Source organism: Elgaria multicarinata, chromosome 11, assembly GCF_023053635.1.
Source record: "Elgaria multicarinata webbii isolate HBS135686 ecotype San Diego chromosome 11, rElgMul1.1.pri, whole genome shotgun sequence".
In the NCBI taxonomy this organism is placed as follows: Eukaryota; Metazoa; Chordata; class Lepidosauria; order Squamata; family Anguidae; genus Elgaria; species Elgaria multicarinata.
The window spans coordinates 35,516,074-35,543,709 of record NC_086181.1 but is presented as its reverse complement, the minus strand read 5'-3'; the positions used below and the strand labels follow the sequence as shown (position 1 = coordinate 35,543,709).

The 27,636-nt window shown below is 43.3% G+C and overlaps 2 protein-coding genes across 2 annotated transcripts; both read left to right on the top strand.

Moving 5' to 3' along the window:
* The first annotated feature begins 358 nt into the window (after nt 1-358).
* On the top strand, nt 359-9,555 carry LOC134405688 (vomeronasal type-2 receptor 26-like). The gene is made up of 5 exons (XM_063136933.1): nt 359-604; nt 1,384-2,238; nt 4,638-4,865; nt 7,794-7,815; nt 8,645-9,555. The coding sequence occupies exons 1-5, from the start codon at nt 359-361 to the stop codon at nt 9,553-9,555; spliced, it is 2,262 nt and encodes a 753-aa protein (XP_062993003.1).
* A 4,224-nt stretch (nt 9,556-13,779) lies between these two features.
* LOC134405687 (vomeronasal type-2 receptor 26-like) lies at nt 13,780-26,627 on the top strand. The gene is made up of 6 exons (XM_063136932.1): nt 13,780-13,922; nt 15,147-15,438; nt 17,300-17,648; nt 17,955-18,160; nt 22,987-23,113; nt 25,714-26,627. Exons 1-6 carry the CDS (start codon nt 13,780-13,782, stop codon nt 26,625-26,627), a joined length of 2,031 nt encoding a protein of 676 aa, XP_062993002.1.
* The last annotated feature ends 1,009 nt before the right edge of the window (nt 26,628-27,636 follow it).

The following is a 27,636-nucleotide window of genomic DNA, read 5'->3' as shown; positions in this document are numbered from 1 at the left end:
GATACAAGTAAGTATATATATATATATATATATATATATATATATATATATATATTTTGATTAATTATTGCAGCAACATCTCATTTACTTAGATCAGGGGAGGGCAACTTATGGTCTTCCAATTGCTTTGCCCTAAAACTCCCATGATCACTTACAATTGACTTGGGCTGATCAGAGTGGTATGTTTTGGCCCACGTTTGGAGGACCAGTAGTTACCCACCCTCACCACAGATGGATACATCATAATGTAAGCTGTAACACACTTGATTCTGTGATGTAAGGATCGAAGTCTACATTCAAATCTTATTTCAGGATGATCCCTAAAAACTACCAGCATGTCCTTGCTTTTGTTTTTGCCATGGCTGAGATCAACAAAGACGCCAAGTTATTACCCAACATCACACTGGGAGCCAAAATCTATGACAATTTTTTCAATGCAATAAGGACTTACTGGACCACTCTGGATCTGCTATTCAGGGGACTGAGGAATCCTTCTACTTACAAATGTAACAGGAGAGAGGAACCCATGGCTGCCCTTGGTGGGCTCAACTCACAAACATCCATCCCGATGGCCAACGTCTTAAATATCTTCAAGATTCCACAGGTATGCGCGTAAAGCAGAGGAAGGCTACTTTTGTGGGCTTCAGGCTTATTTGAATTTTTGAAGAAGTATTGAGGGTGCCTTTACAAACTTGGTTAGTGTTGGTGTTCTCGACAATGTGGGGCCAAAAAGAAGGAAGGAAGGGGGAGAGAGAGGGAGGACACGTTCAGAGATCTTGAAGTCTGGAAAATGGGGGTTGATTAAATGTGGGAGCTTTGGCATTCAAGGCATGTAAAGATTCATTTTATGAGGGAACTCACATAGGCAGGCACACACACACACAAAGGCTCATTCACTCGCCGACACTCTTGTGGCACAGAAGAAGCAAGTGTTAATTGGGGTTGGGAAGCCACTGAAACTGGTTATGTGTTTAAACCAGGGTTAGTATTGGTTCACATGGCACGCTAAGACATACATCACCTAGCATGCTAAGCCAAAATGTTGAGTTCAAAAATGCTTAACCACCGTGGCTTAGCATGTCATCTGAACAGGGTCGATGAAGGGGAGGGATCTGAGAGGTGGTAAAGCTTAGTGACAAAACAGAATTCACAAAAGAAGTGGCTCCCACATGCAGGAAAAATGATGGTTTAGGTCTCAAATATGAAAACAGCCAAATAACTGGACTGAGCATTTAAAATCGAGCACTTTTCCTTCACATGTCCAGTGTCACTTTCCAAAAACGAGAAAAAAATGAATGCCAATCACTCACTCACTCACTCATTCATTCATTCATTCATTCATTCATTCATTCATTCAATCACTCACTGTATCTTTCCCACTAGCTCAGCTATGGCTCCTTTGATCCAGTGTTGAGTGATGAAAATCAGTTCCCTTCTTTCTACCGGATGGTCCCAAATGAAGATCCTCAGTATGTCGGGATTGTTGGGCTGCTCAAGCATTTTGGATGGAATTGGATTGGCCTCATTATTTCAGAGGATGACAGCGGAGAAACTTTCCTTCGGACCCTGAGGTCACGGCTTCTGCAGAACACTATCTGCATTGCTTGGACTCAAGTGATCCCAACAGTGACACAATATTTACCAAATAAGATAATCCAAGAAAAATTGCTCCCAATTAGTAATACCCTCTTATTGAGTGACATCAATGTGATCCTTGTGTATGGGGATGGTCAATCTGTGGAGGGTTTACGAATGGTTTTGTATTCAGATGAGTTCTTTAATATGCGCCCATTGGAAAGAGTATGGATCATAACTGCTCAATGGGATTTCACTGCTGTATCCATTGGGGCAATGCTCACCACAAGGACTTTCAACGGCACCTTGTCATTTACATTCCATACAAATCTGGTGCCAGGATTTCAGGACTTTCTTGAGAGCATCAATCCATTTCAGTCAACGATTTATTTCATCCAGGAGTTCTGGGCCAGTGCGTTTCTCTGTTCACTCCCACAATATAAACTTTATGTGCCAAACAAGGAAAGCTGCACTGGGGAAGAGAGGCTGGGAAGACTCCCTGGACCTTGGTTTGAAATGGGAATGTCTGGCCGGAGTTACAGTATCTACAATGCTGTTTATGCTGTAGCACATGCTCTCCATGCCATGGATTCATCGAGAGCCCTGAAGAGAGCAATGGGAGAGAGGGGGAAATGGAGCCTCCTGAACGTTCAGCCGTGGCAGGTAGCTGCAGCAATGAAACATAATCATAAAACATAAAATAATGTAGAACCATTAAAAACAAAGGGGGGGGAGCAAAAATCTATATAAAAATCAAGGGGACTGTCCAATTCCAGGCTTCCTTGGATGAAAATGAAATGATTATCTAAATCTATTCCAATCCAGCTTTAGGCCTGGTTTAGCCTTTGTCACCACAATAAAAGGGCAGGAAACAGATAATGGGAGTGTAACTTTCTCAATGGCTTATTGTACTACTAACCAAGTTATCCTTCTGAACCAATTCTGTAAGCTGGGAGTTAAAGCGTGGTGAAGTGAGGTTCAAATAGTTGTTGCAGGGTCAGTTCCAAGAGGTTGTCCCAGTTGCTTGCGCCTTGTGCCCTTTAAACTTGCTCTAGATCATTCCACTGGTGACCATCTTGTCCCTCATGCATTTTAATATCTATGGGAAGCTGCTGGTTATCCAGGGATTTGGACATCAGAGCCATTAGTATGTGGTGGACATACACCTCTACATCTCTTTGACCCTGTTGAGCTGACATGCTAAGCCATGCTAGTTATGCATTTGAGCCAAAAATTAAGGCTTAGCATGCTATGTGATCTATGTCTTAGCATGTCATGTGAACCAATACTAACCCTGGTGGTTACATAACCATGGTTTAAACACATTCACTTGCATTTGCTGCAAAAGCACTAGCAGTCTGATCCAGAACTTATGGGCTGACCCGCCCGTCCCCCTCTCTGCTCTGTGGAGTGAGATCTGGCTGAACCACTGCCACTGCATGGACACCGGTGGTGGTGCAAGGTAAGCCAACACCCCCACTCCTTACCTGTGTCCGTCACCACAGGCTTCAATTGGGCCTCAATTGAAGCCTGTGATGGATGCAGGTAAGCCTACCTCCTCCCTGCCCCCTTACCTGGCTCTGCCGCCGCTGCATGGACAGTGGCGCTGGTGGCACCAGGTGGGCCAACCCCCCACCCCCTTACCTGCATCCATCGAGGGTTTCAATTGAGGCCCCGGCTTGAATTTCTACCAATTAGTTCTGCCCTCTTTTGGAGTGACATCACTGTGATCCTTGTGTATGGGGATGGTCAGTCTGTGGAAGGTTTACGAATGGTTTTGTACTCAGCTGAGTTCTCTCATAAGTGCCCATTGGAAAGGGTATGGATCATAGCTGCTCAATGGGATTTCACTGCTGCATCCAATGGGGCAATGCTCACCACAAGGACTTTCAATGGCACCTTGTCATTTACATTCCATACAAATCTGGTGCCAGGATTTCAGGACTTTCTTGAGAGCATCAATCCATTTCAGTCAACGATTTATTTCATCCAGTAGTTCTGGATTAGTGTGTTTCTCTGTTCGCTCCCACAATATAAACTTTATTTGCCAAAGAAGGAAAGCTGCACTGGGGAAGAGAAGCTGGGAAGACCCCATGGACCTTGGTTTGAAATGGCGATGTCCAGCCGGAGTTACAGTATCTACAATGCTGTTTATGCTGTAGCACATGCTCTCCATGCCATGGATTCATCAAGAGCCCTGAAGAGAGCAAGGGGAGATGGGGGGAAATGGAGCCTCCTGAATGTTCAGACATGGCAGGTAGCCATGGGGAGGAGAAGCTGGGAAGCTTGACCGTGGCTTAGTGTGTTGTCTGCACAGGCCCAATGTCATGAAAGTCAGGTGAAGCCATGGAAGTTCTTGCATTCAGTAATGGACTGCATGAGCATTAATAAACTGAAGCTGGATCCCAACAAGGCAGAAGTGCTGTAGGTAAGTGGGCTTGGTGTCCAGACATAGGCATGCCCAAGGGGCCCAGGCACACCCTGATGTCCAAAGCAATGAGTGCTGAATTGAGGGGGGTCATTGAGTAGGGATCCAAACAATGGGGCAACAACCCTCTGGCTGCTCTTCTGCCACACCTAAAAACTGCTGCCTCCAGGAGAAGACCATTCACCCTGGCAGCAGGAGCAAAAAAGGAATTGCTCTGCTGGGAGCTTCTCTGCCGGCAGCCATGCTTCAAAGAGGGCAGGATGAGGGTCCCCAAAGGCTAAAATTGCCTCATCAGCCCCTCTTCTGGCCAGTGTCACCACAAAGCCCCACCAATGCTAGGTCTTGAGGAGTGTCTCCTTATCCCCTCCCCCCTCCCCTACAATGGCCCTCCCATGGTCAGGCAACCCAAATGCAGGTTAGGAACATTAATGTTAGTATTGATCTGCCTTCTGCCTTTGGATAGACTTTATTGTAATAGAAGTGGCGTATCTGCAAGTACATCATCTTGTGGATTTATGCCAGACAAATGGTACTCATGACACAACTTGGCAAAATTTCAAAGACAGAATGCTAAGCCTTTCCCCAAGACTGGCCTTAATTTGTATTTTTGTTTGTTTGTATTCTTGCAATCTAGCTTCACTCTTTTCTCAGGAACATCAGATTTAACAATAGTGCAAAGGAAGAAATATCCTTCAATGAGAAATGGGAGCTTGCAAGTGGATTTGATATCATCAACCTGGTCACATTTCCCAACCAATCCTTCCAGAGAGTCCGAGTTGGAGAGATGGACCCTCAAGCTCCTGCAGGCAAAGAGTTCAAAATCAATGCAAGTGCTGTTACATGGAACCCCAAGTTTAAGCAGGTGGGTGTTACTTACATACTACTTCCTCCTCTTCATTCATCGTCATCATCCTCATCATCATCAATCAGCATAGCCTGTATAATGTTCAAATATGTCAGAGATGCCTATTTCTCAAAGTATGCTTGTTATTCTCTCCCCTCACCCTGGGCAACACAGACGCGCACACACACACACACACGATTGTTTAAGGTCACAATTATCTGGAGCATAATTACTTTTTATTTGTGGATGAAAAGACAGAATGGAATGCCAGCTCATGTCTATTTTGGGCTCCTATAAATGACTGATACACGGCACACTCGTGATTGACCACTCAGGGATGTTTGTGGGTCAATTACGTGATGTCGTCAACAACCAGGATCTCTCTCGAGCTATTCCTTGAAAATCCAACTATGAAAAGAACCACTTTTAATGTGATAATATCCAAAAATGTGGGATTACCACCCACTAAATGGTGCTGTCTCATTGGAATTGAATGGAGCACACTTAGAGGGGAAGCATTCAAACCACATGGTCACCCTCTGCACCCATGTAGTGCAGCCAATACTAATGCAAAAGAAGCAGGAAGTACAAAGCCAAGGATAAGCAATGCAATTACCCTTTAATGTAGAGGTCCATTCCTATTAAAATCTTTGTGAAGTTCAAATCATTTTTTGAAGCAACTAAATTGTAGATATTTAGATGTATAGCTATGTGATGCTTTCTAGGTGCTTCAGAATGTATAATTCACATTATTTCCTTCCCCATCACAGACACACACACACACACACACAAACACACACACACCATAAATGATGCTCAATAATGCAGAGCTAAAGTCACACATATACTGTTATCAAGTGGAGATATTATTTATTTATTTACAATTTTTATATACCGTTCTATATCTAAAATAGATTCCGGAGTGGTGAACATAAGAAATAAAACAGTAAAAAGGTTTTAAAGGGATGAAAACAGCATATTAATATTGTTTATTTCAAAACAGAATACCAATAAAAGCTGTGGTTGCTCAGTTATGGAATGCTTCCTGGGAAAGAACTGTTTTCAGGAGGCATTAGAAGCAGCACAGTGTTGGTGCCTGCAGGGAACTCTCTAGGGGCAGGGAATTCCAAAGAAAAGGGGCCACCACACTGAAGGCTCTTCTCCTGGTGAACTCCAACTGAGCCATAGATCCATGTGGAACCAACAGAAGCATGCTCTCTAATGATCTCAATGTCCAGGCAGGTTGGAAAGGAAGAAGGCTCTCTCTCAAGTATCCTGGTCCCAAGTTGTTTAGGTCTTTGATACTAGTACCAAAACCTTAAACCTGGCTGAATAGCAAGTAGGCAGCCAATGTGGTTCCCTCATCAAAGGAGTTATTTTAATAGTTATCAAAATATTTATAACCCATCTTTTGGCCCCAACACCCTCATGACTATTATAAACTCTGAGAGGCATCAGAGTTGGATCTCTCATCAAATTCCCATAGTTGCACCCAGCTACAATTAATAGTACCCAAAGCTCTTGCATGGAATGGTTAACATCAGTATGCACTTAGAAGAGAAGAAACTTAACGCTCTGATGTACAATCAAACAATTCACATTTTCTATGATGGCAATATTCATGCATGAACTTGGTATGGATTGGCCTTCTGTACACTCATGGAAGAACATGCTATTTGGGATTCAGAGACACAGACAATGGAATAAACTGCATCACTGGGATAATGAACTGTAATGATGGAGTGGACAATATGCAACTCAGAAGTGGTGGTATGGGAGATAAATCAAGAAGCTTTGGAATCGGAGTGATGATTCAAGCTTCAGAGATAAAAATCATGAGATTTACAAAGCCAACACCAAGAGTTGAGGATCAATTGGGTTTTGTGGGCCTACTCTTCTTGCCGTGGGAATGGGGACTCCCTTTCGTCAATGGTATTGCCATTAGTATTGGCTACTAGGAGGAGGGCTTTCTCTGTTGTCGCACCCCAGCTGTGGAATGAGCTCCCCAGAGACATCCGCTGGTGCCTACACTGTGTTCTTTTCGTAGCCAGCTGAAGACCTTTTTATTTTCTCAGTATTTTAACACCTAAATTTAAACTTTGCTGTTTTAATTCTGTATTTTAATCCTATATCAATTTCTGCTGTGTGGTTTCATCCTGTTTGTGCTTTTTATATTTTATTTTGTATTTGGGTTTTTAGATTGTTGGATTTTTTATTATATTCTTAATGGTTTTAATTTTTGTGAACCGCCCAGAGAGCTTTGGCTATTGGGCGGTGTAAAAATGTAATGAATAAATAAATAAATAAATTATCACCACCTTTTACTATTTATTTATTTGTTTATTACTTTTTTTTTACCGCCCAATAGCCGAAGCTCTCTGGGCAGTTCACAAAAATTAAAAGCATGAATAGCATAATAAAACAACCAACAATCTAAAAACACAAATACAAAATACAATATAAAAAGCACAACAAGGATAAAACCGCACAGCAGAAATTGATATAGGATTAAAATACGGAATTAAAACAGCAAAGCTTAAATTTAAGTTAAATTTGGTGTTAAAATACTGAGAAAATGAAAAGGTCTTCAGCTGGCGATAAAAGGAGTACAGTGTAGGTGCCAGGCTTACTTCTCTGGGGAGCTCGTTCCGCAGCTGAGGCACTACAGCAAAGAAAGCCCACCTCCTAGTAGCCATCTGCCTCACTTCCTTTGGCAGGGGAAGATCTTAAGGTCTGGGCAAGTACATATGGGAGGAGGAGTTCCTTCAAATAACCTCACCCCACATCATTTAGGGCTTTGAATGTTAGTACCAGTACTTTGAATCGAGCCCGGACCTGGACTGGCTGCCAATGAAGTTGTAAAAGGACTGGCGTGATGTGGTCTTGCTGGCCACCAGGTCTACACGCAAAGTAGTGCTTGTAAACTCACCTGTCTTTTACTTCTAGGTGGGTGTGAGAATTATGTCAAGTAAGCCCAGTCCTCACCACCACCCGAAAAGAGAGAGCAAGTGAGTGACTGGCAAGCGTTAGTTTTTAACCAGTTGTCCACCTGTGCGTTTGGGGAAGAAAGTGAGTAGCAAGATGTGTGAGATTAATTATCACCAGAAATTATGGTGATGGATGTTTCTCAGGTGGTACTTCCTTGACATCTTAACATCTTGAGATGCTGGTCACAAGGGCCTTAGCTAGACCTAAGGTTTATCCCAGAATCATCCCGGGGTCATACCTGCCTGCTCCAGGGATATCCTGTGTGTCATTTACATGAAAAGGGACAACCCCAGGATGATCCCAGGATAAACCTTAGGTCTAGCTAAGGCCAAGGACTTGCAATGTTCCAGGGCAAAAAAGGTGTAGTTGAGAATTAGAGCAGTGAGGAAAAACTCGCTTAGCCAAATGTCCTTCCTTGTGGTTACCATTAGATGCTGCCCAGTTCTACCTGTGTCGAGAGCTGCCACCCTGGACATAGCATGTTGATCCAGCAGGGACAACAAATCTGTTGCTATGATTGTTCTCAATGTGCTAAAGAAATGATTTCAATAATAATAGGTAAGTGAAAAGCATCTTATTTACATGGAAAACGTACCAGAACTTTAAAAATGTGTGTCTGCCTTAATTCTGTCATTTTTATGGGTGTGTGATTGTGTATATTGGAATGTATAACCATAAGCAGGTGAAGGTGAAACTGAATACTACAGCTTTGTTGTTTAAGCCCAATAATGTGTTTTGTTTGTCACCATTAAAATTAGTAGACGTCACCTAAGAACAGGAAATACTGAGACTTTTCTCATGACTTTCAGATGCAGACCAATGTGAGAAGTGCCCAGAAGATCAGTATCCAAACAAGAACCAGGATCAGTGTATTCCTAAAGTCATAAGTTACTTAGCCTATGAGGAGCCTTTGGGGGCAGTTCTTGTTTCCTCGGCTCTTTTCCTTTCTGTAATCACAGTTGTGGTGTCGTGGAGCTTCATTCAACATCAAAATACTCCCATCGTCAAAGCCAACAACTGGAGCATCACGTGTGCCCTGCTCTGCTCTCTGCTGCTCTGCTTCCTCTGCTCCTTCTTGTTCATAGGAAGGCCTGGGATGGTGACCTGCCTTCTGAGGCAAACTGTGTTTGGCATTGTCTTCTCCATTGCAGTTTCTTGTGTGTTGGCCAAAACCATCACTGTGGTTTTGGCCTTCATGGCCACAAAGCCCGGGAACAGAATGAGAAAGTGGTTTGGGAAGAGGCTGGCAGTATCAGTCATCATTCTCCCTTCTCTTCTCCAAGCTGGCATCTGTGCAGTGTGGTTTGTAATCTCTCCCCCCTTCCCAGAGTTTGACATGCACTCCCAGATTGGGCAGATCATAGCGCAATGCAATGAAGGCTCAGACATCATGTTCTACCTTGTCCTGGGCTACATCAGTTTTCTTGCTATCGTCAGCTTCACGGTGGCTTTCTTTGCCAGAAAGTTGCCCGATACTTTCAATGAAGCCAAGCTGATCACCTTCAGCATGTTGGTCTTCTGCAGTGTTTGGGTGTCCTTTGTGCCCACCTATCTAAGCACCAAGGGGAAATACATGGTGGCCGTGGAGATCTTCTCCATCTTGGCCTCTAGTGCTGGCTTATTAGGTTGTATCTTTCTTCCAAAATGCTACATTATTATATTTCAACCTGAGTTAAACACTAGACAGCAGTTAGTGAAGAAAAAGAATGAACAGCTTTGAAGTGGTGACCTCAAACCTTATTTTGTAGCCATAGACATCATTTATTTATTTATTTATTTATTTATTTATTGCATTTTTATACTGCCCAATAGCTGAAGCTCACCTGTATGTTGCCCATCTGAGGCTGGGTTACTGGGTTGAATCTCCTCCCCAAATGCAATATTATTATATGTTGAGAGGTAGAGCAGCTGTGAAAGAAATTGAATTCTCTTGCTTGACTTTTTGAACATTTTATACTTGCTGTATTTCCCTTCCTGGAATAACTGCTCTCAAGCATCTTCTTTGATTCCACACACACAGCAGTGGTGGTTGGGCTGTATTTAAATGTTCTCCAACTGTTTCATTACCATTTACAACCTATGCACATGGCAGAGAGCATTTTGGTGACCCTTTTGGTGAAAAATGGGGGTACCTGCGTTGGCCTTTCCCCATAGCTGATTTCGTATGGTGGAGTACTGCTATTTGAGTTCCTCCTGCAATGTGAAATAATATAGAGCATGTGCAGGTTTGTGAAGCTGCATTACACTGAGTCAGACCATTGGTCAATCTGGCTCAGAAGTGTCTACACTGACTGGCAGCATATATACAAATTTTCAGAGAGGAATCTTTCCCATATCTTTCAAGGTTTAAGCTGTCCCATGGTGTTGTGTAGAATTGAGGGGCCTGGCTTGAGTGCAGATGCATCTCATGTGGAAAGTTGCATGGTAAATTGGAAAGTAACATAAATGACTGGCATCCATTTTGAAGGAAGAGCACCATTATTAAAACTAGCTAGGTACTTGACTGAGGGCCTTGCTAGATGATGGGTTAGCCTGGTGCGAGCCCCTGTGTGTCCAGATGATGCACAAGGATCCCAGGCTCAGGCAGGGGTAACCCTCCCTTGGCCCGGGATAACCGGCACCACTTGTGGCCCAGTATTTCCCACTGTCTCAGGCTGAGCCCCAGACTGCAGGTGTGTAGACCGGTCTGCTGCTTTTCCCAGCTACCGCATTTACCCGCGAGTAGCCAGAAAAAGCAGCGGATGGCACACAGCATTCTGTAGGAGCACTGCGGCCATCAGGGCAGGGTGGGGAGATGGGGGGAATCGGAGTCAGGGGGGATGGGGAGGAAATGAAGCCAGGGGGGATGGGGGAATCAGAGATCATGGGCGGGGGAGAATCAGAGATTGCAGTCGGGGGGAATCGGAGATCATGGTTGGGGGGATCGGAGATTGCAAGGGGGGAATCGCTGCCATGGTGGGGAAATCGGGGGCAGGGGGAGCGGGGAACCCTTTTAAAAAAACAAAACCACGCCTACCTTAGTTGCTGGTGCACTCCTATGCACCCGCCCCCTTTAAGACATTAAACAAAATGGCCGACATGATGTGGCTTTCCTTTACCCCATCGCGTCTGACATGTAGAAAGGAGCAACAGCCCGCAATACTTCTAGCGCTGGCTGGCCCCTCCTCACCACCGAATTTTAAGGTAGGTCTAGCAAGGCCCTGAGTGTCCAGAAACCACACCTGGTTTGATGACCTTTCTTCAGCCATTCCACAAGTTCAGGGATTGTACAAATGATCCCAACATCCTCAGTGAATCATAAGGAATACATAAATACATATGTGGCAGTCTTGTTCATTTGTCCAAGAATTTTTGTAAAACTTTCTTTTCCATGAGTTTTTTCCCCTTGTAAAATAATTTCAAAAAAGTTTTGAGAAATTCATGGAAGAAGGATATCTCAATGGCTCTTAGCCTTGGGTATATATGAGTGAATCAGCAAAACCAGAGCTCATGGAAGTGTCCCAAATTTCATCCTGAAGCTCACTTTGACCCTGTTCAGATGACATGCTAAGCCACAGTGGTTAAGTATTTTGAGCTAAACATTATGGCTTAGCATGTCATGTGGACCATGATTTAGTGTGTCATGTGAACCATTCCTAACCATGGTGGCTACATAACCACAGTTTAAACAGACTCAGGCCAAAGCTAGACCTAAGGTTTATCCTGGGATCACCCAAGGTTCACCCCTGCCTGAGCACTGGATCCCCTGTGTGTCACCTAGATGAACAGGTTTGACCCCTGGACAATCTAGGGATAAACCTTAGGTCTAGCTATGGCCTCACTAACCATTTGCTGCAAAAGGGTTAGTTGCCTAACCATGGCTTAGCATGTTGTCTGAACAGGCCCTCTGACTTAAGTCTTTGGGCTCATCTACACCAAGCAGGATATTCCACTATGAAAGAGGTAGGAAAGCAGTATATAAAAGGCAGGATCCACACTACTGCTTTATAACAGTATTGAAGTGCACTGACAACTTTCGGGGCCTATTGACACATGCCATATCCCACTTGCATACCACTTTCAACGTGTTAGATCCTGCTTGATGTGGATGTGTCAGTGCACTTCAGTACCACTATAGAGCAGTAGCGTCAATCCTGCAGTACATTTCAATACCACTATAAAGCAGTAGTGTGGCTCCTTCCTTTTATATACCTCTTTCATACCACTTTCATAGTGGAATATCTTGTTTGGTGTAGATGAGCCCCAAGTTTTGATTTTTTCTTTTTCTTTTTGCATGAAAATCCATGCATATTCTACTGTGGATTTTTCCAAATAAGCACCTCAAGTGTACACACTCTTTCCCCATTGGTGAAAGTTTATTTCTGTGTATTTTCCAAAGTTCACATTTTTTCATGAGTAGTTTTCAAACTTATGCATCCTGTTTGAATCAGGGTTTTTTGGTCCACAAATCACATCACAAGCTTGTGTCCAAGTCGGTGTTCAGTCTAGAAGCTGTGAACTGGATAAAATGCTGATCAAACATGAATTGAACTGAATTCTTTACCCTTTCCTAGCCATGAGTGCTAAATGGAATGTCTTTGTCCAGAGGAAGTATAGCTTCTATTATGTACAAGACAAAAGAAGACCAAATAAATAATCACCTAAGAGGTGCTACTGTGAAGACTGATGTATTCTGCATAATTTTGTACGGACTGGCTTTTGGCATCTTACAAAAGTAACAATAATACTCTACATTTTGGATGAAGCATGCTGACGAATGCTAGGAACCCTCTTGGAGTAGCAGAAGGGAAATGTTTTCTGGTGTGATCTGTTATATATTTATTTATTTATTACACTTATATACCGCTCCCATAGCCAGGGCTCTCTGGGCGGTTTACAGAAATTCTAAAAATTGAGGTAAAAACAAGTATACAAAATTTAAAACTCTAAAACACAGAACATACACACATAAAGCATTAAAAACCGATTAAAAACTAAACATGTGGGTAATTAGGATGTGCCGCCATATGCCTGGGCAAAGAGGAAAGTCTTAACCTGGCGCCGGAAAGATAGCAGCGTTGGTGCCAGGCGAGCCTCATCAGGGAGATCATTCCATATCATTCCCTCATCAGGGAGATCATTCATATATGTTTCTGGATAGGCCATACAGTCCCCCACATCAAGAATTATGATGTACTGTAAATTTAACCTTTTTAGATTTGAGTGGTCAACCTTCGTAGAGAACTGCAAACACAGTTTGTCCTTAACAGCTCTGTTGAGTTTGTAATGTTTTTTAAATCAAAGTTTGGTATTGGGAAAGGTCTCTTTTTAACATTTTTATACATCGTAAAGGCCTAAGTCTATATACAATAAAGTTTATGAATTTATGAATACTGCAAAAATTACTCAAACTTTGTGACTACCATAATTGAGAATGGGCACTGGCTGTGTTAGGATCACACAAACATGTTATTTTTCCCCCCATGGGGCTTGAGGGATCTGAGGACTAACTGAGTGAATTGACTTTGTAATTATCAAAACCACTGTAATTAAATCATGTTTCTTGAAGGAATAGTACAACTCACTGACGTTCACTCACAATACAGAGGGGGTGGAAGGCGAAAGCCAAATTCAAATGCTTAGCTTATGTTGTGCTATACTCACTATATAAATAGCCCTTTCAAATTATCCTGGGTTACAGTGTTTTGGGAGATCACTTGAGGCAGGCCAGGCACTGCAAACCTGAGGTGTTCTGGTTTATCCTCTAAAAATAGAGGAATCCACATATTAGCAAAGGCTTTTTCATTCTGTAGCTTTGGTCAAGATATATGTGTTTTGTATTGATTCCTGCATATAGGTGACAATGCAGGTAAATCTCTGGTGTTTTGCCCAAAATATATTGGCATTCAGAGAGATTTTCTTACTCTCCATCCTGCCTTATACTTCCAGCGAAGGGTTGAACTCGATGTGCAGTTGGCAGCCAACAGTTCAGGGTAACTTTCAAAGCGCTAGAAATGATATCATAATTGGGGGATTCCTTTCCCTTGTACTTTCTGAAAGGCTCTTACTCAACTTCATGCAACACCCGTACCCTTCCAGAACTGCATGGTAAGTCCCCCTGCCCTGGCAGGGGAAATTCTGATCTTATTTAGATCATTCTGACTTATCTATGTATGCTCTTTAGATGGCAACAGTTGGATTCAGATATCCCTTGAATCTTCGGATTTATTTATTTATTTATTTATTTATTTATTTATTTATTTATTTAAACATTTGTATCCCGCCTATATCACTGGGATCTCAGGGTGGCATACAGATTAAATCACAAAATGTAAAACACAGTATATACACAGCTAAATTGTATTAAATCATTAACAGACTAAACACAGTAGAGAAGTTTAAAAGCAATAGGAACAATTCAAACCATGTGCAACCTGGGAGAATTCTAACCTTTAAAGTCTTTAATAAAAAGCCATGTTTTGATTTGGTGCTGAAATGAAGCCAGTGTTGACACCAGTTGGGCCTCCAAGGGGGAGAGTATTCCACAACCAGGGTGGTTGTGGCCTTCAGAGAGCTAACACTCCCATTAACTTTCAGATCACATCAAGCACAGCAGGTTTCAGTGTAGTCTGCTCACACATTCAGCCAATGAGTCATCAATGCACAGCAGTCAAGTGTAAGGGAAAATGAACAAACCCCAGCTCTTCAGGGTTCCTCATTGTTTGCTTCATTGAAGAATGCCTAACAATTTGAGGAGGCAGGAGGCAACAGTTCAAAATAGCTACTTTCAAATTTCCTGAACTTGTGGGTGGTATTTGGGGGGAGGGAGGAAATTGTTCAAGTGGCATTCTTTCAAACTCCGAAAGTACTGCATTTTCAGCACAATTTTGAACTGTCCCAACACCTTCTGAACACTGATCAGCAATTTCCCCGGCTGTTTTGAAAGGCCCATAGAGTTGTTTGGCAGTGAAATGTTTATTGGGTTAAACATCTGCCAACACACTCAAACACATGGCCTTTTCAGACAACATAAGGTTTAGTTCAAAATGCTTAACCACTGTGGCTTAGTATGTGGTCTGAACAGGGACATTGCTTCCCTCCAATCTGCAAAGAACCTGTTGATTGTGACCCAATTATGCAACAAAATACTTAAAGCAAAAAAGATCTAATAAGTTAATCTAGAAGAAGAAAAGAAAAGAAAAGAAGAGGGCGTACCAGTGTGAACCTCTGTCTCCTGCCAATTTGGAATAGAAACACAGACACAAAAATATATTCAGGCTTGTTGATGACCAGCTAATCCTACCCTATATCTATGTGTATCTCTCATTGCAGGTTGATGACAAAAAACTACCAGCATGTCCTTGCCTTTGGTTTTGCCATTCATGAGATCAACAAGGATGGCACGTTATTACCCAACATTACACTAGGTTCAAAGATCTATGACAATGCTTTTAATCCACAGAGAGCCGTTGAAGCTACTGTGCAGCTACTCTTCATGGGACAGGGAGACCAGCTCATTTACCAAGGTTTCAGGAAGAAGAAGCTCATGGCCGTTATTGGTGGGCTCACCTCTCCAAATTCCATCCAGATGGCCAACATCTTAAACACTTACAAGGTTCCACAGGTATGTATATACAATTCCCTCTTCACAGGCAGATTATGTTCATCTTCTTCATGGGGTGTGGTGAACATGCACCATGTCTGGTTGTTCTGCACAATAGTGTTCAACTCACATTCTACTTAATATAAATCTCTGTCTTCTGAGAAGAAATCCTGTAGGATAGAGCAATCCCAAATGCCTTAGAGAGAAAACCAATGTTGGCTCAGTAGCTGAATGGACAGAGCTGAGAGAGACCAGCTCTTCTCAGCTGCCTACATAGGTTGGGCAGAGTCTCTTTGAACCCAGTCCTGAATGACAGCTGGCCTATTTATTAAGAAGCACCCTTGCATTTAGCAATAGCACCTCAAGGACAGATGGCAAATCAGCTGGACAACTTAATAGCCCTTTGCTGGAGAAAGACCAGAAATAAACGCATTTATTCTCAAATAATATAATAAACCCACTATCATATTTCCTCCTACTTGAAACATTTTTAATAGGGCTCTGCCCAGCTCCTCCCCAATTTGCCTCAGGGGCCATTTTGGAGCTTCTGAAATGGCCCCAATTCCACTAACGGCACTTCAGGGGTGTCCACCTCAACTTGGCACTGAAGTTGAAGCAAGATTCCCCCCCCCCAAAGTGGGTCAGTCTTGTGGGTTCCTGGGTGCTGACCACGGAGTGACCAGGAGTCCTTTGGACTCCGGACTCCCCACAGACCCCTCCCCACCTCACTCTGTCCCCCCCTTCTGGCTGTTGTAGTTTGTAGCCATAGATATATTAAAAACAGAGAGCCCCCATGGTATATTTAAATTATGGCTCAGCTCTCAGGGAGGAGAACACAATTTAAAGGTAAGTCCCAGCGGTGGGAGGTGACTGGGGAGGGGGAGGAGGACAGACAGGGAGAGGGAGGTGATTCAGTTCCTACTAGGACTCACATCAGGGCTTTTGCTGGCTCTCCTAGATGGGCAGGCAGATAGGGGGAGTGGCCCAGCCTGCCTCGAATCGGCCTGAGGCTTTGCTGCTGATGTGCTTCAGCCTAAGGGCACCTCAATGTGGATTTGGATCCAGAGATTCAGCCCTAACATTTGATAGCCCTGTGGCTTCTTGGAATGGTGTAGGCACAGGTCTTTCTAGCTCCTTGAAATGATGTAGACATAGGTCTGCTTTTCATCTAATTTGGTGCTTTACCATAGCCATAGAATACACTCTCAACATGGTTTGAATGGCGAGTAGTCGGGCCTCTTCATCTTCTGCTTAGAACCCACTTCCCCTGTGCAAGTCTTGATTGTACCAGTGGTCCTGCTCCAGTTGCAAGATTTGAACTATGATATAATACTTCTAGTAGGATCAAGTTTAGTGAAGTCAACAAGCATTTTTTTCTTCAAGAATGAAGGGGTGCACATCATAGAATCATAGAATAACAGAGTTGGAAGGGGCCTACAAGGCCATCGAGTCCAACCCCCTGCTCAATGCAGGAATCCACCCTAAAGCATCACCGACAGATGCTTGTCCAGCTGCCTCTTGAAGGCCTCTAGTGTGGGAGAGCCCACAACCTCCCTAGGTAACTGGTTCCATTGTCGCACTGCTCTAACAGTCCAGAAGATTTTCCTGATGTCCAGCTGGAATCTGGCTTCCTTTAACTTGAGCCCGTTATTCCGTGTCCTGCACTCTGGGAAGATCGAGAAGAGATCCTGGCCCTCCTCTGTGTGACAACCTTTTAAGTATTTGAAGAGTGTTATCATGTCTCCCCTCAATCTTCTCTTCTCCAGGCTAAACATGCCCATTTCTTTCAGTCTCTCTTCATAGGGCTTTGTTTCCAGACCCCTGATCAGCTATTTAACTCACATATTTTAAACTGAGAAATCTTTCTCTTTGTTCCTAATAGCTCAGTTATGGCTCCTTTGATCCAGTGCTGAATGATAAAACTCAGTTCCCTTCTTTCTTTCATATGGCCCCAAGTGAAAGCCCCCAGTATGAAGGGATCGTTCAGTTGCTGAAGCATTTTGGATGGAACTGGATTGGCCTCCTGATCTCAGATGATGACAGTGGAGAAACCTTTCTTCAAACTCTGCTACCAAAGCTCTTCCAGAATGACATTTGCATTGCCTTGACACAATTGATTCCAAGAGTAAAGAGTTACAAATTAAATAGCGAATCCCTTGCTACACAACTGGGAAGGGTAGCTTCTAGTCTCTGGCTGAACAAAATCTACGTGATCCTTGTATATGGTGACGGTGAGTCTATGGAGGGTTTACAGATAATTCTGGAAAATTATGAGATTTTAAAGATGTGCCCGATGGATTACCGGGTTTGGATCACAACTGCCCAGTGGGATGTCTCGGCTGTTTTCCCTGGGACACATTTCTCAGCAAAAACATTCAATGGCACTTTGTCTTTTGCAGTTCATGCAAATGTGGTGCCAGGATTTCAGGGCTTTGTTGAGGCCATAAATCCTTTCAAGTCTTCATTGTATTTCATCCATCAGTTCTGGATCACTGCATTCACTTGTTCACTCCCCCTGTGTAATCTGTATGTACCAGGTATGCAGAACTGTACTGGGCAGGAGAAGTTGGGGAGCCTCCCTGGCTTTGTCTATGAAATGGGGATGTCTGGCCAGAGCTACAATATCTACAATGCAGTTTATGCTGTAGCACATGCTCTTCATGCCATGGATTCATTAAAAACCAAAAACAAAGCAACAAGCAACCAAGAGGCAGAGAATCCTCTGAAGATTCAACCATGGAAGGTAAAGCATCATTGGTAGCATTGCACACTCGATCATCTGTCATTCACTGAACAAAAACCCTTCGGATGTAGCTCAAGTATAATGCAGAAGACAATGTGATAGGGGAGAGATACAATTTGGCTCTCCATTCATCCTAGATGGCTGAAATTAAGTACAGATGGACTAGATAAGGATGGGAAAGTAGAGGCCTGTGTGACCAGGTGGCATACTTTTAGCTCTGCAGGTCACAGGGAATGCCAAGGCAGAGAGAAGAACTGACAGGACGGAGAAAAATTATGAGGAGTATCACTGAAAACAATGGAGAAGAAGAAAGACTCTAGTAATGAAAAACTTCCTGACTGTTAGAGCAGTACGACAATGGAATCAGTTACCCAGGGAGGTTGTGGGTTTTCCCACACTAGAGGCCTTCAAGAGGCAGCTGGACAAGCATCTGTCAGGTAGGCTTTAAGGTGGATTCCTGCATTGAGCAGGGGGTTGGACTTGATGGTCTTGTAGGCCCCTTCCAACTCTGCTATTCTATGATTCTATGATTCTATGATTAGGTCATTTGGGGAATGGGGGGATAGACCCCTTGAATCTCCCATATGATAAGTCCAAGAACAGAGACTATACCAAGCAGGATATTTCACTATGAAAGCAGTATGAAAGCGGTATATAAAAGGCAGGAGCCACACTAATTATTTATAGTGGTATTGAACTGCACTGCTGGATCTACACTACTGCCTTATAATGGAACTAAAGTGCACTGTGATAACTGTTGGGGCCCATGACACATCTACACCAAGCTAGATATAACACTATAAAAGCAGTATGAAAGCGGTATATGTTATGTGTCAATCGCCCCCAACAGTTGTCAGTGCACTTCAATACCACTATAACGCAGTAGTGTGGGTCCTGCCTTTTATATACCGCTTTCATACTGCTTTCGTAGTGGAATATCCTGCTTGGTTTAGATGAACCCCTAAAGTGCTTCTTCCAAGTCCTGTTCTCTGAAGCATGTTGGGGCCTGGACATACTTGAGGGACTGGGAAATTGTGGAGAACTGCTTAGTGTGTTAGAAAACAAATCAAACTGTTTGATTGGATTTAGGTCCTTTATTGAAGCTCTTCAAGTTTATAGGTGGAACAGTCTTGCACAACGTGGTCCCTTCAGATGTTTTGGACTACTACTCCCAGGACTCCTAACCATTGACCATCATAGTTGAGTCTGATGGGAGTTGAAAGTGAAAGTGAAAACATTTGGAGAGCACACCGTAAGGAATGCCTGATCAAGAGTTTCACCCACAATCACATACATCTACTTCAACTTCATTTCCAAATAGAGTGGGCCTTCTCTGCAATGGCCCCACACCTTTGGAACACACCCCCATCGGAGCTCCGTCATGTACAATCCTTGCAGGCTTTTAAGAAAGCCTTGAATACATATTATTCTACTGTGACCCTCTCATGATATGAGTACTGTTGCCATTGATGTTGCTGGTTTTATTGTTGGCTTTTATTGTTTTAATTGCATGTGTTTGTTTTTATGGTTTTTAATATTTTAACTGTTTTTATGGAGCATGTTCAGGGGAGGGCAACCAGGATGATCAGGGGTCTGGAAACAAAACCCTATGAAGAAAGACTGAGGCCTTAGCTAGACCTAAGGTTTATCCCGGGATTGTCCTGGGGTCATCCCTGCCTGCTCCTGGGATCCCCTGTGTGTCATTTACATGAACTGGGATGACCCCGGGATGATCCTGGGATAAACCTTAAGTCTAGAAAGAACTGGGCATGTTTAGCCTGGAGAAGAGAAGATTGAGGGGAGACATGAAAGCACTCTTCAAATACTTAAAAGGTTGTCACACAGAGGAGAGCCAGGATCTCTTCTCGATCATCCCAGAGTGCAGGACATAGAATAACAGGCTCAAGTTACAGGAAGCCAGATTCCAGCTGGACATCAGGAAAATCTTCCGGACTGTTAGAGCAGTACGACAATGGAACCAGTTACCTAGGGAGGTTGTAAGCTTTCCCACACTGGAGGCATTCAAGAGGCGGCTGGACAACCATCTGTCGGGGATGCTTTAAGGTGGATTCCTGCATTGAGCAGGGGGCTGGACTCGATGGCCTTATAGGCCCCTTCCAACTCTACTATTCTATGATTCAATGTATTTTATTGTTCTAAAATTCTGCCCTGAAAGGCGGCCAAGAAGTATTTTAAATAAATAAATAAATAAATATAAAATAAGTATCTTGATGGTGGAAATCATTCAGGGGTGTAAGTTGCTCTAGTGCCTACAACGCAATGGAACAGTGGACTAGTATGAGAAGACATTCTAATGTTTGTTACTCGTCACAACTAGCAGCTTCATGAGTCTGGAGTGCTCCCCTATACCCTGATAAGGCCTAGGGTTACATCAACCCTGAAACAATGTAAAATTGTCCCTGTAGGTTTCACCCCAAACATGTCATTCACTAGTCCAGAACTGATTTTTTTCCAGTTGGCAACTCAGGACAATGGGGGAAAATGGAACCGCAAAGAATGTATGGGAGTCAGTGAATCAAAAAGGATGGAACCCTAGAAGGGGGACTTGGTTCACTTTTCTTTTCTTCCCCCCCCCCCTTCTTTCTTCTTAGGGTGCTTTCTCCTATCTGAGGTTAGCTATAATTTCGCTATTTTTGTTTTTGACACCGCTGTTCTAAATAATTTCATAGAAGTACAGCTATACTATTCCCTCCAGTTCTTTAGCCATGATGTTTGACTTCTTCCCGCTGAACTTTTTCCTTCAGTTTTCCCTTGTATCGTAAGTTGGCATATGGTGTATTTTTCTCCTTGAATAATAGGACTAAGATATTGGAATTTTCTTTTGATGGTACTTATTCTGTTCATTTGTTTGCCTCACATCATGCATCCTCATTTCATCCTCATCCATGTTATCTTCAACATACATATAAACACATTTCAAAACATTCGATTTTCTCTTCCTATTTATTTATTTTGCTTCCAGATCTTATGTGTAATAGTGTTCATCTGATATTTATCAAATTTGACTTCTTTGGAAATTACATAATCTTACACATCCACGCTTGGCAATATTTTCAGTGTGCCACGCAGGTGTAGAACGCCCAAAGATCGCAAGTCAGGAAATTTCAGTGAGATATTGACCCAATTTTTTCCTCACCATCAGAAACAGCATGTAAACCTTTTTCTTCTCCAACCTAGCTTCACTCTTTTCTGAGAAATATCCACTTTAACAATAGCGCTGGAGAAGAAATCTTTTTTGATGAGAATGGGGATGTGGCATTTGGGTACGATATCCTCAACTTGGTCACGTTCCCTAATCAATCCTTCCTGAAGGTCCGAGTTGGAAGGATGGACCCCAGAGCTCCAGCTGGAAAAAAGTTTACCATAAATGGGAGTGCCATTGTATGGAATCACAAATTTATGGAGGTGTGTTGTTGTTGTTTGGTAACACAACTATATATTTTCAGTTTAAACTTGAATAGGAAGATAATATTATTATGCATGTTCTTGAATTTACCTACTCCCCCATACCATAGCAAATGGAGTAATACAGAGTCCCAGATATACCAAGATTCTTATAAGAAGCAAGCTTTGACTTGGTCATGGTTATGATTTCCCTTATCTTTGGGCTTCATCCCACGTACCCATTTCCCTTGAATTATCCCCATAGCATAAAGCTGTCGTTGTTGTTGTTGTTAGCTAAATCACACCCTGGGCGGCCACGCTCCTAAGATCCTTTGCATACCCGGAAAGGGCTTAAGGGGGAGAAATGTAAAAAAATCATTAAAAAATCAACGGATAACCCAATCCAATTCAAATTTGGTGTGCTTAAAGCCCTTCTTAATATCGATTACTGTGCCAATTTTGAGGTCTGTATTTTTAAAACTTACACAGATATAAGCATTTGTTTAATTTGTACTTTAAACATATCAAATCATCCTCTTGCGCCCCCAATGGCTGCTCGGAGAACAACAAAAGATTCGCTCCTAAAGAAGTAGTTAAATAGGTTGGTTCTTTTATTTATTTTATTTATTTATTTAAAACATTTATATCCCGCCCTGTATCATTAAGATCTCAGAGCGGTGTACAGATAAAAACATACAGTATAAAACAATAAATACGCACAGTTAAAAACAAATTAAACCATGATCCAAGTTAAAACAATATATAATTTAAAAGCAGTAAAAGCAGTTAAAACAGTTAAAACAATGTGCCAGTGAGTTTAACCATCAACGGCTTTGTTAAAAAGCCATGTTTTTACCTGGCGTCGAAATGAAATCAATGTTGGCACCAATCGGGCCTCCAGGAGGAGGGCATTCCACAGTCGGGGTGCCACAACAGAGAAAGCCCTCTCCCTTGTCCCAACATAGCATATATGTTGCATTGGTGGGATGCGGAGAAGGGCTCCTCCAACAGATCTAAGGTCTCAGGCAGGCATATATAAGGAGAGGCGCTTTTATATATGAAGTACAATTAAAGCAGGATGCATGTACTTCATAGTCAAAGCAGATTATAAACTGGAAAACTTTGGAGTCCTTTGCATGCAATTCTCAGTGATTGCACAGTGTAATCCTGGTGTAATGAAGCTATTTATGTGGTGCAGATGCGAAATTAAACTGTTCCATCTCACCCCAGATCATGCAGATATTCTGCAGATATTGGGGTCCACTTTAGAGGAAATGTTGACTGGAATGGAACCGATTACTATTTGAATTCATAGTTTGTCTACACTTGTATTGTGAGTGTGTCTGTATACAATTTTAGTGAAGAATTGTTAGCTGTCAGGAGGAATGATATTACTTCCACCATATTAAATATCCTTTTAGATGCTTCCACGTGCCGTATGTGTTGAGAGTTGCCAATGTGGATACAGCAGGACTGTTCAGGAAGGAAAACAAGTTTGCTGTTACAGATGTACTAAATGCCCTAAAGGAATGATTTCAATCCAGATTGGTAAGTGAAAATGTACGTGTGGTTGCCAGTGTTTTAATGTGGGAATAGTTTAATTCCTTTCACCTCACACTACAACTTGTTGTGTTCAGAGTCCATGTTCACTCAAGCTCAAAAATGCTAGGAAATTTCAGCTTGAATGAACATGGAAAGCCTTTAACATATTAAACTGAACATTTTTAATTGGATTTCATTAGATTTTGAGAAGACAGCGCCTACAATGCTTTGATCAGACAAACCTGAACCTTTCAAAGTCTGACATTCTTTGATTCAATAGATCCATACCCTATAGATCCAGATCCCAAAATTTGATTCTATAGAGCCAAACCCTGAAATATGAAAGCTTTGCTGGAGCATCTTAATACTATTTCTGTCAACTCTGTAAGGTAGGGCTGGGGTTTGGTGTAGTGGTTAGAGTGTTGGACTGGGACTTAGGAAATTCATGTTCTAAACCACACTTGACTGTGAACCTCACTGGGTAACTTTGTACCTGGTCACTGAGGCCACAGCTAGACCTAAGGTTTATCCTGGGATCATCCATGGTTCGCCCCTACCTGAGCACTGGATCCCCTGTGTGTCACCTAGATGAACAGGTTTGACCCCTGGACGATCCAGGGATAAAACTTAGGTCTAGCTATGGCCTGACTCTCAGGCCATAGCTAGATGGGGATTTATCCCGGGGCGAACCCCGGGATCGTCCCTGTGCATCTACATGATGCACAGGGGATTCCAGGATCAGGGAGGCATGATCCCTCCCTTGCCCTGGGATCTTGCCCTCCACTTTGGCTCCAGTTTTTCCACGGTCCCGGGCTGAGCCCGAGACAGTGGAACCTGTGGCCGGTTGCCGCAGGTTGACCTGGCTCCGCACGATTCCTCACGAGGAGCCGGTAGCCACGCATGGAGTGCAGCGCTCCTCAGGACCACTGTGCCCATCAGGAGTAGGGGGGAGTGCAGAAAATAATTTAAATTTAAAGAAGGATTTTCCTTTTGTGCATGAGCGTTCATTGTCTGCTTGCCCTTTAAAAATAAAAAATGGCGGGCATGACGCCTCTACTTCTGAGGTCATCATACGTCATGTGTAAACAGAGGAGGGATCTCGCATTAAGCACAACACAAGATCTTCCCTCCTCTGTCGCGGGATAAAAGGCAGATCTAGCTAAGGCCTCAGACTAACCTACCTCATAGAGTTGAGCTGAAGATAACATGGAGAGGACGACGACGATGTACAGCGCCTTGGATTCCCTACAAGAAAAAAAGGCAGGATATAATAGTAATCATCATCATCATCAAATTACATGAAATATAAAATCCACACCAAATATGCAATTTGCAATAGGGTTGTGTCCTTGGTGTTGTTGTTGCTTTTTTAATCTTTCATTTTGGGGGGAATTCAAATTATTTTTGTAATTTCTTTGGGAGAGGCATATTATGTGCAACAAACGATGAGGCCCTCTCTGGTGATTTGGTTACACAAATGGCGTGATAAATTCTTTAATAAAAATAAGCTTTAATAATAATAAACCAGATATGCTGGATGAGATGGACTTCCGTACCACGAGATGTAGTGATGGCCACCAATTTGGGTGCCTTTAAATGGGGGTTGGATAAATTTCTGGAGGAGAAGGCTAGCAATGGCTACTAGCCCTGATGGCTATGTGCTACCTCCAGTATCAGAGGCAGTAAGTCTATATACAAAAGTTGCTGGGGAACATGAGTGGGAGGGTACTGTTGTACCCGTATCCTACTTATGGGTTTCTAGTCAACAGCTGGTTGGCTACTATGTCAACAAAGTGTTGGACTAAATGGACACTTGGACTGATCCAGCAAGGCTGTTCTTACCCCTTCCCACATAATGCCCCACAGCTCACACTTCTGATGCACACTAATAGGGTTCTCCCCACTCCCTTGAAGTAACCCCCCCCACCCTCCTCTCCCTTACCTGCCTCCGTCCACGGTCCGTCAGCGTCTTCAATTGAGCCCGTGGTTCCAGCAGGAAGTCTGGGCCGCTTGCGGCCCAGACTTCCTGGTGGAACCGCGGGCTCAATTGAAGACGCCGACGGACCTCGGACGGAGGCAGGTAAGGTCCCCCTCTCCCTTGGTCCCTTACCGGGCTCTGCCGCCGTCGCCGCATGGGCGGCGATGGCGGCAGGGCCCGGTAACCCCCCCTATGGGGGGGAACGGAGCTCCAATCCGGATCCGGAGCTCCAAGCGGAGCGGAGTGGGCACAGGCGGAGTGGGGGCGGGGCGGAGCAGCCCGATCCGAAAATGGCGGATCTGAAAGTGAAGCGGAGTGGGGGGTTCGTGCACACCCCTAATTCTTAGCACCCATATTGAGAGTGAAGTCTATGATGGTATCTGGTTTGTGGCAGCCTTTAAATATGTGTGGTTCATCAGGTAGCCCACAGTTGCCTACATACTGGTAACATATTTTGAACTCTGAACTGGGGCACATGCCACAGCCTTAGTTATTCACTTTCTCCCCAGCTATTGCACAAGATCAATGGGGTATTTTGATTGCCAGCATGTGAATTGACTGATTCTGGCCAAAGTTGGACACTCTTTCTGAGTTTTGGTAATTCTGAGACCTTGTTTATTAATTACAGATGCCGACGGATGTGAGAAATGCCCAGAAGTTCAGTATCCCAATAAGAAACAGGATCAATGCATCCCCAAAATAGTCACCTATTTATCCTATGGAGAAGCCTTAGGAATCCTGTTGACTTCTTTTGCTCTTTTCTTTCCTATGATCACCATTGTGGTGATGGGGGTTTTCATTCTGCACTGGAACACTCCCATTGTCAAAGCCAACAACAGGAACATCACATGTGCACTGCTTGTCTCTCTGCTGCTCTGCTTCCTCTGCTCCATCCTTTTCATAGGTTTGCCTAAGAAAATGACTTGCCTTCTCAGGCAAACTGTTTTTGGCATTATCTTTTCTGTTGCCATTTCTTGTGTCTTGGCCAAAACCATCACTGTAGTTGTGGCCTTCCTGGCCACTAAGCCAGGAAATCAGATGAGGAAGTGGGTAGGGAATAAACTGGCAGCATCAGTCATCATTCTCTGTTCTCTCATTCAAACTGTGATCTGTGCAGTGTGGCTGGCAACTTCTCCCCCTTTCCCAGAGTTGGACATGCACTCCCACATCAGTCAGATCACAGTTCAATGTAATGAAGGCTCAGAAATCATGTTGTATATAGTCCTAAGCTACATGGGGCTTTTGGCCATCATCTGTTTCACTGTGGCTTTCTTGGCCAGGAAGTTGCCCGATACTTTCAATGAAGCCAAGCTGATTACTTTCAGCATGTTGGTCTTCTGCAGTGTCTGGGTGTCCTTCATCCCCACCTACCTGAGCACGAAGGGCAAATACATGGTGGCCGTGGAGATCTTCTCCATCTTGGCCTCTAGTGCTGGCTTATTGGGCTGCATCTTTCTCCCCAAGTGCTACATCATTCTACTGAGGTCAAATCTCAACACCAGACACCATTTAGTAAGGAAAACGAATGTCTTAGCAGTTTGATCAGTGGTTTTAATCTTTAACCATTTAGCTTCCAGGTGAAATAACTTTTAAAATAGTAGTTTTATTATATCCCATATTACTCGTGAGTGTTTCATGAGTGGTGAGATATATTTAATGAGTTTTAAATAATATTAACTATTTAGGTACTTATTCTAGCTATGTGTGGATTTACTTTATTATTGCCTCCACAATTGTAGCAGATATAGGCCGTAGCTAAACTTAAGGTTTATCCCAGGATTGTCCTGGGGTCAAACCTGTTCATCTATGTGCCACACAGGGCATCCAGTGCTCAGGCAGGGACGAACCCAGGATGATCCTGGGATAAACCTTAAGTCTAGCTATGGCCATAGTTAAGGCCCCTGGGGAGACTTAAATCAGCCTTCATATGGTGGTGAACCAGCTGTTGAGAAGAAACCCACCAGCAGAACATAAGTGAAACAGCACCCTCCCACCCATGTTCCTAGAAATTGGTGTACCTCCCGCCCATCTCCAGCATACTGCCTCCAACACTAGAGGTAGCATTTAGCCATCAGGACTAGTAGTCATTGATAGTCTTCTCCTCCAGGAATTTATCCAACCTCCCCTTTAAAGCCATCCATATTGGTGGCCACTACACCTTGTGGTAGCAGGTTCCATCATTTGACTTTGTGCTGTGTGAAGAAGGACTTTCTTTTATCTGCCTGAATCGCCCACCAATGAGCTTTATGGGATAACCCCAATGGGTTCTAGTATTTTGAGAGAGATAGAAAAAAGTTCTCCCTGTCGAAATTCTCCACACCATACATAAGTTCTGGATTGAGCTCCCTGTTGCTACTTTCTTGTAAAAGTTACTGTTTTCATCCTAAGAGGTGCTGTCAAAGGGAAAATAGCCACTGGGAGGGGGATGTTTTGGGAGAGCCAATGCTGAGTCCCCAAAACTCTGCCAGGCATAGTTCATCCCAACTGGCATTATGAGGGAACTGCAACGATTTCCAAGAGTTCAGCTGAGATGCAGGTATCATCTTTTCTT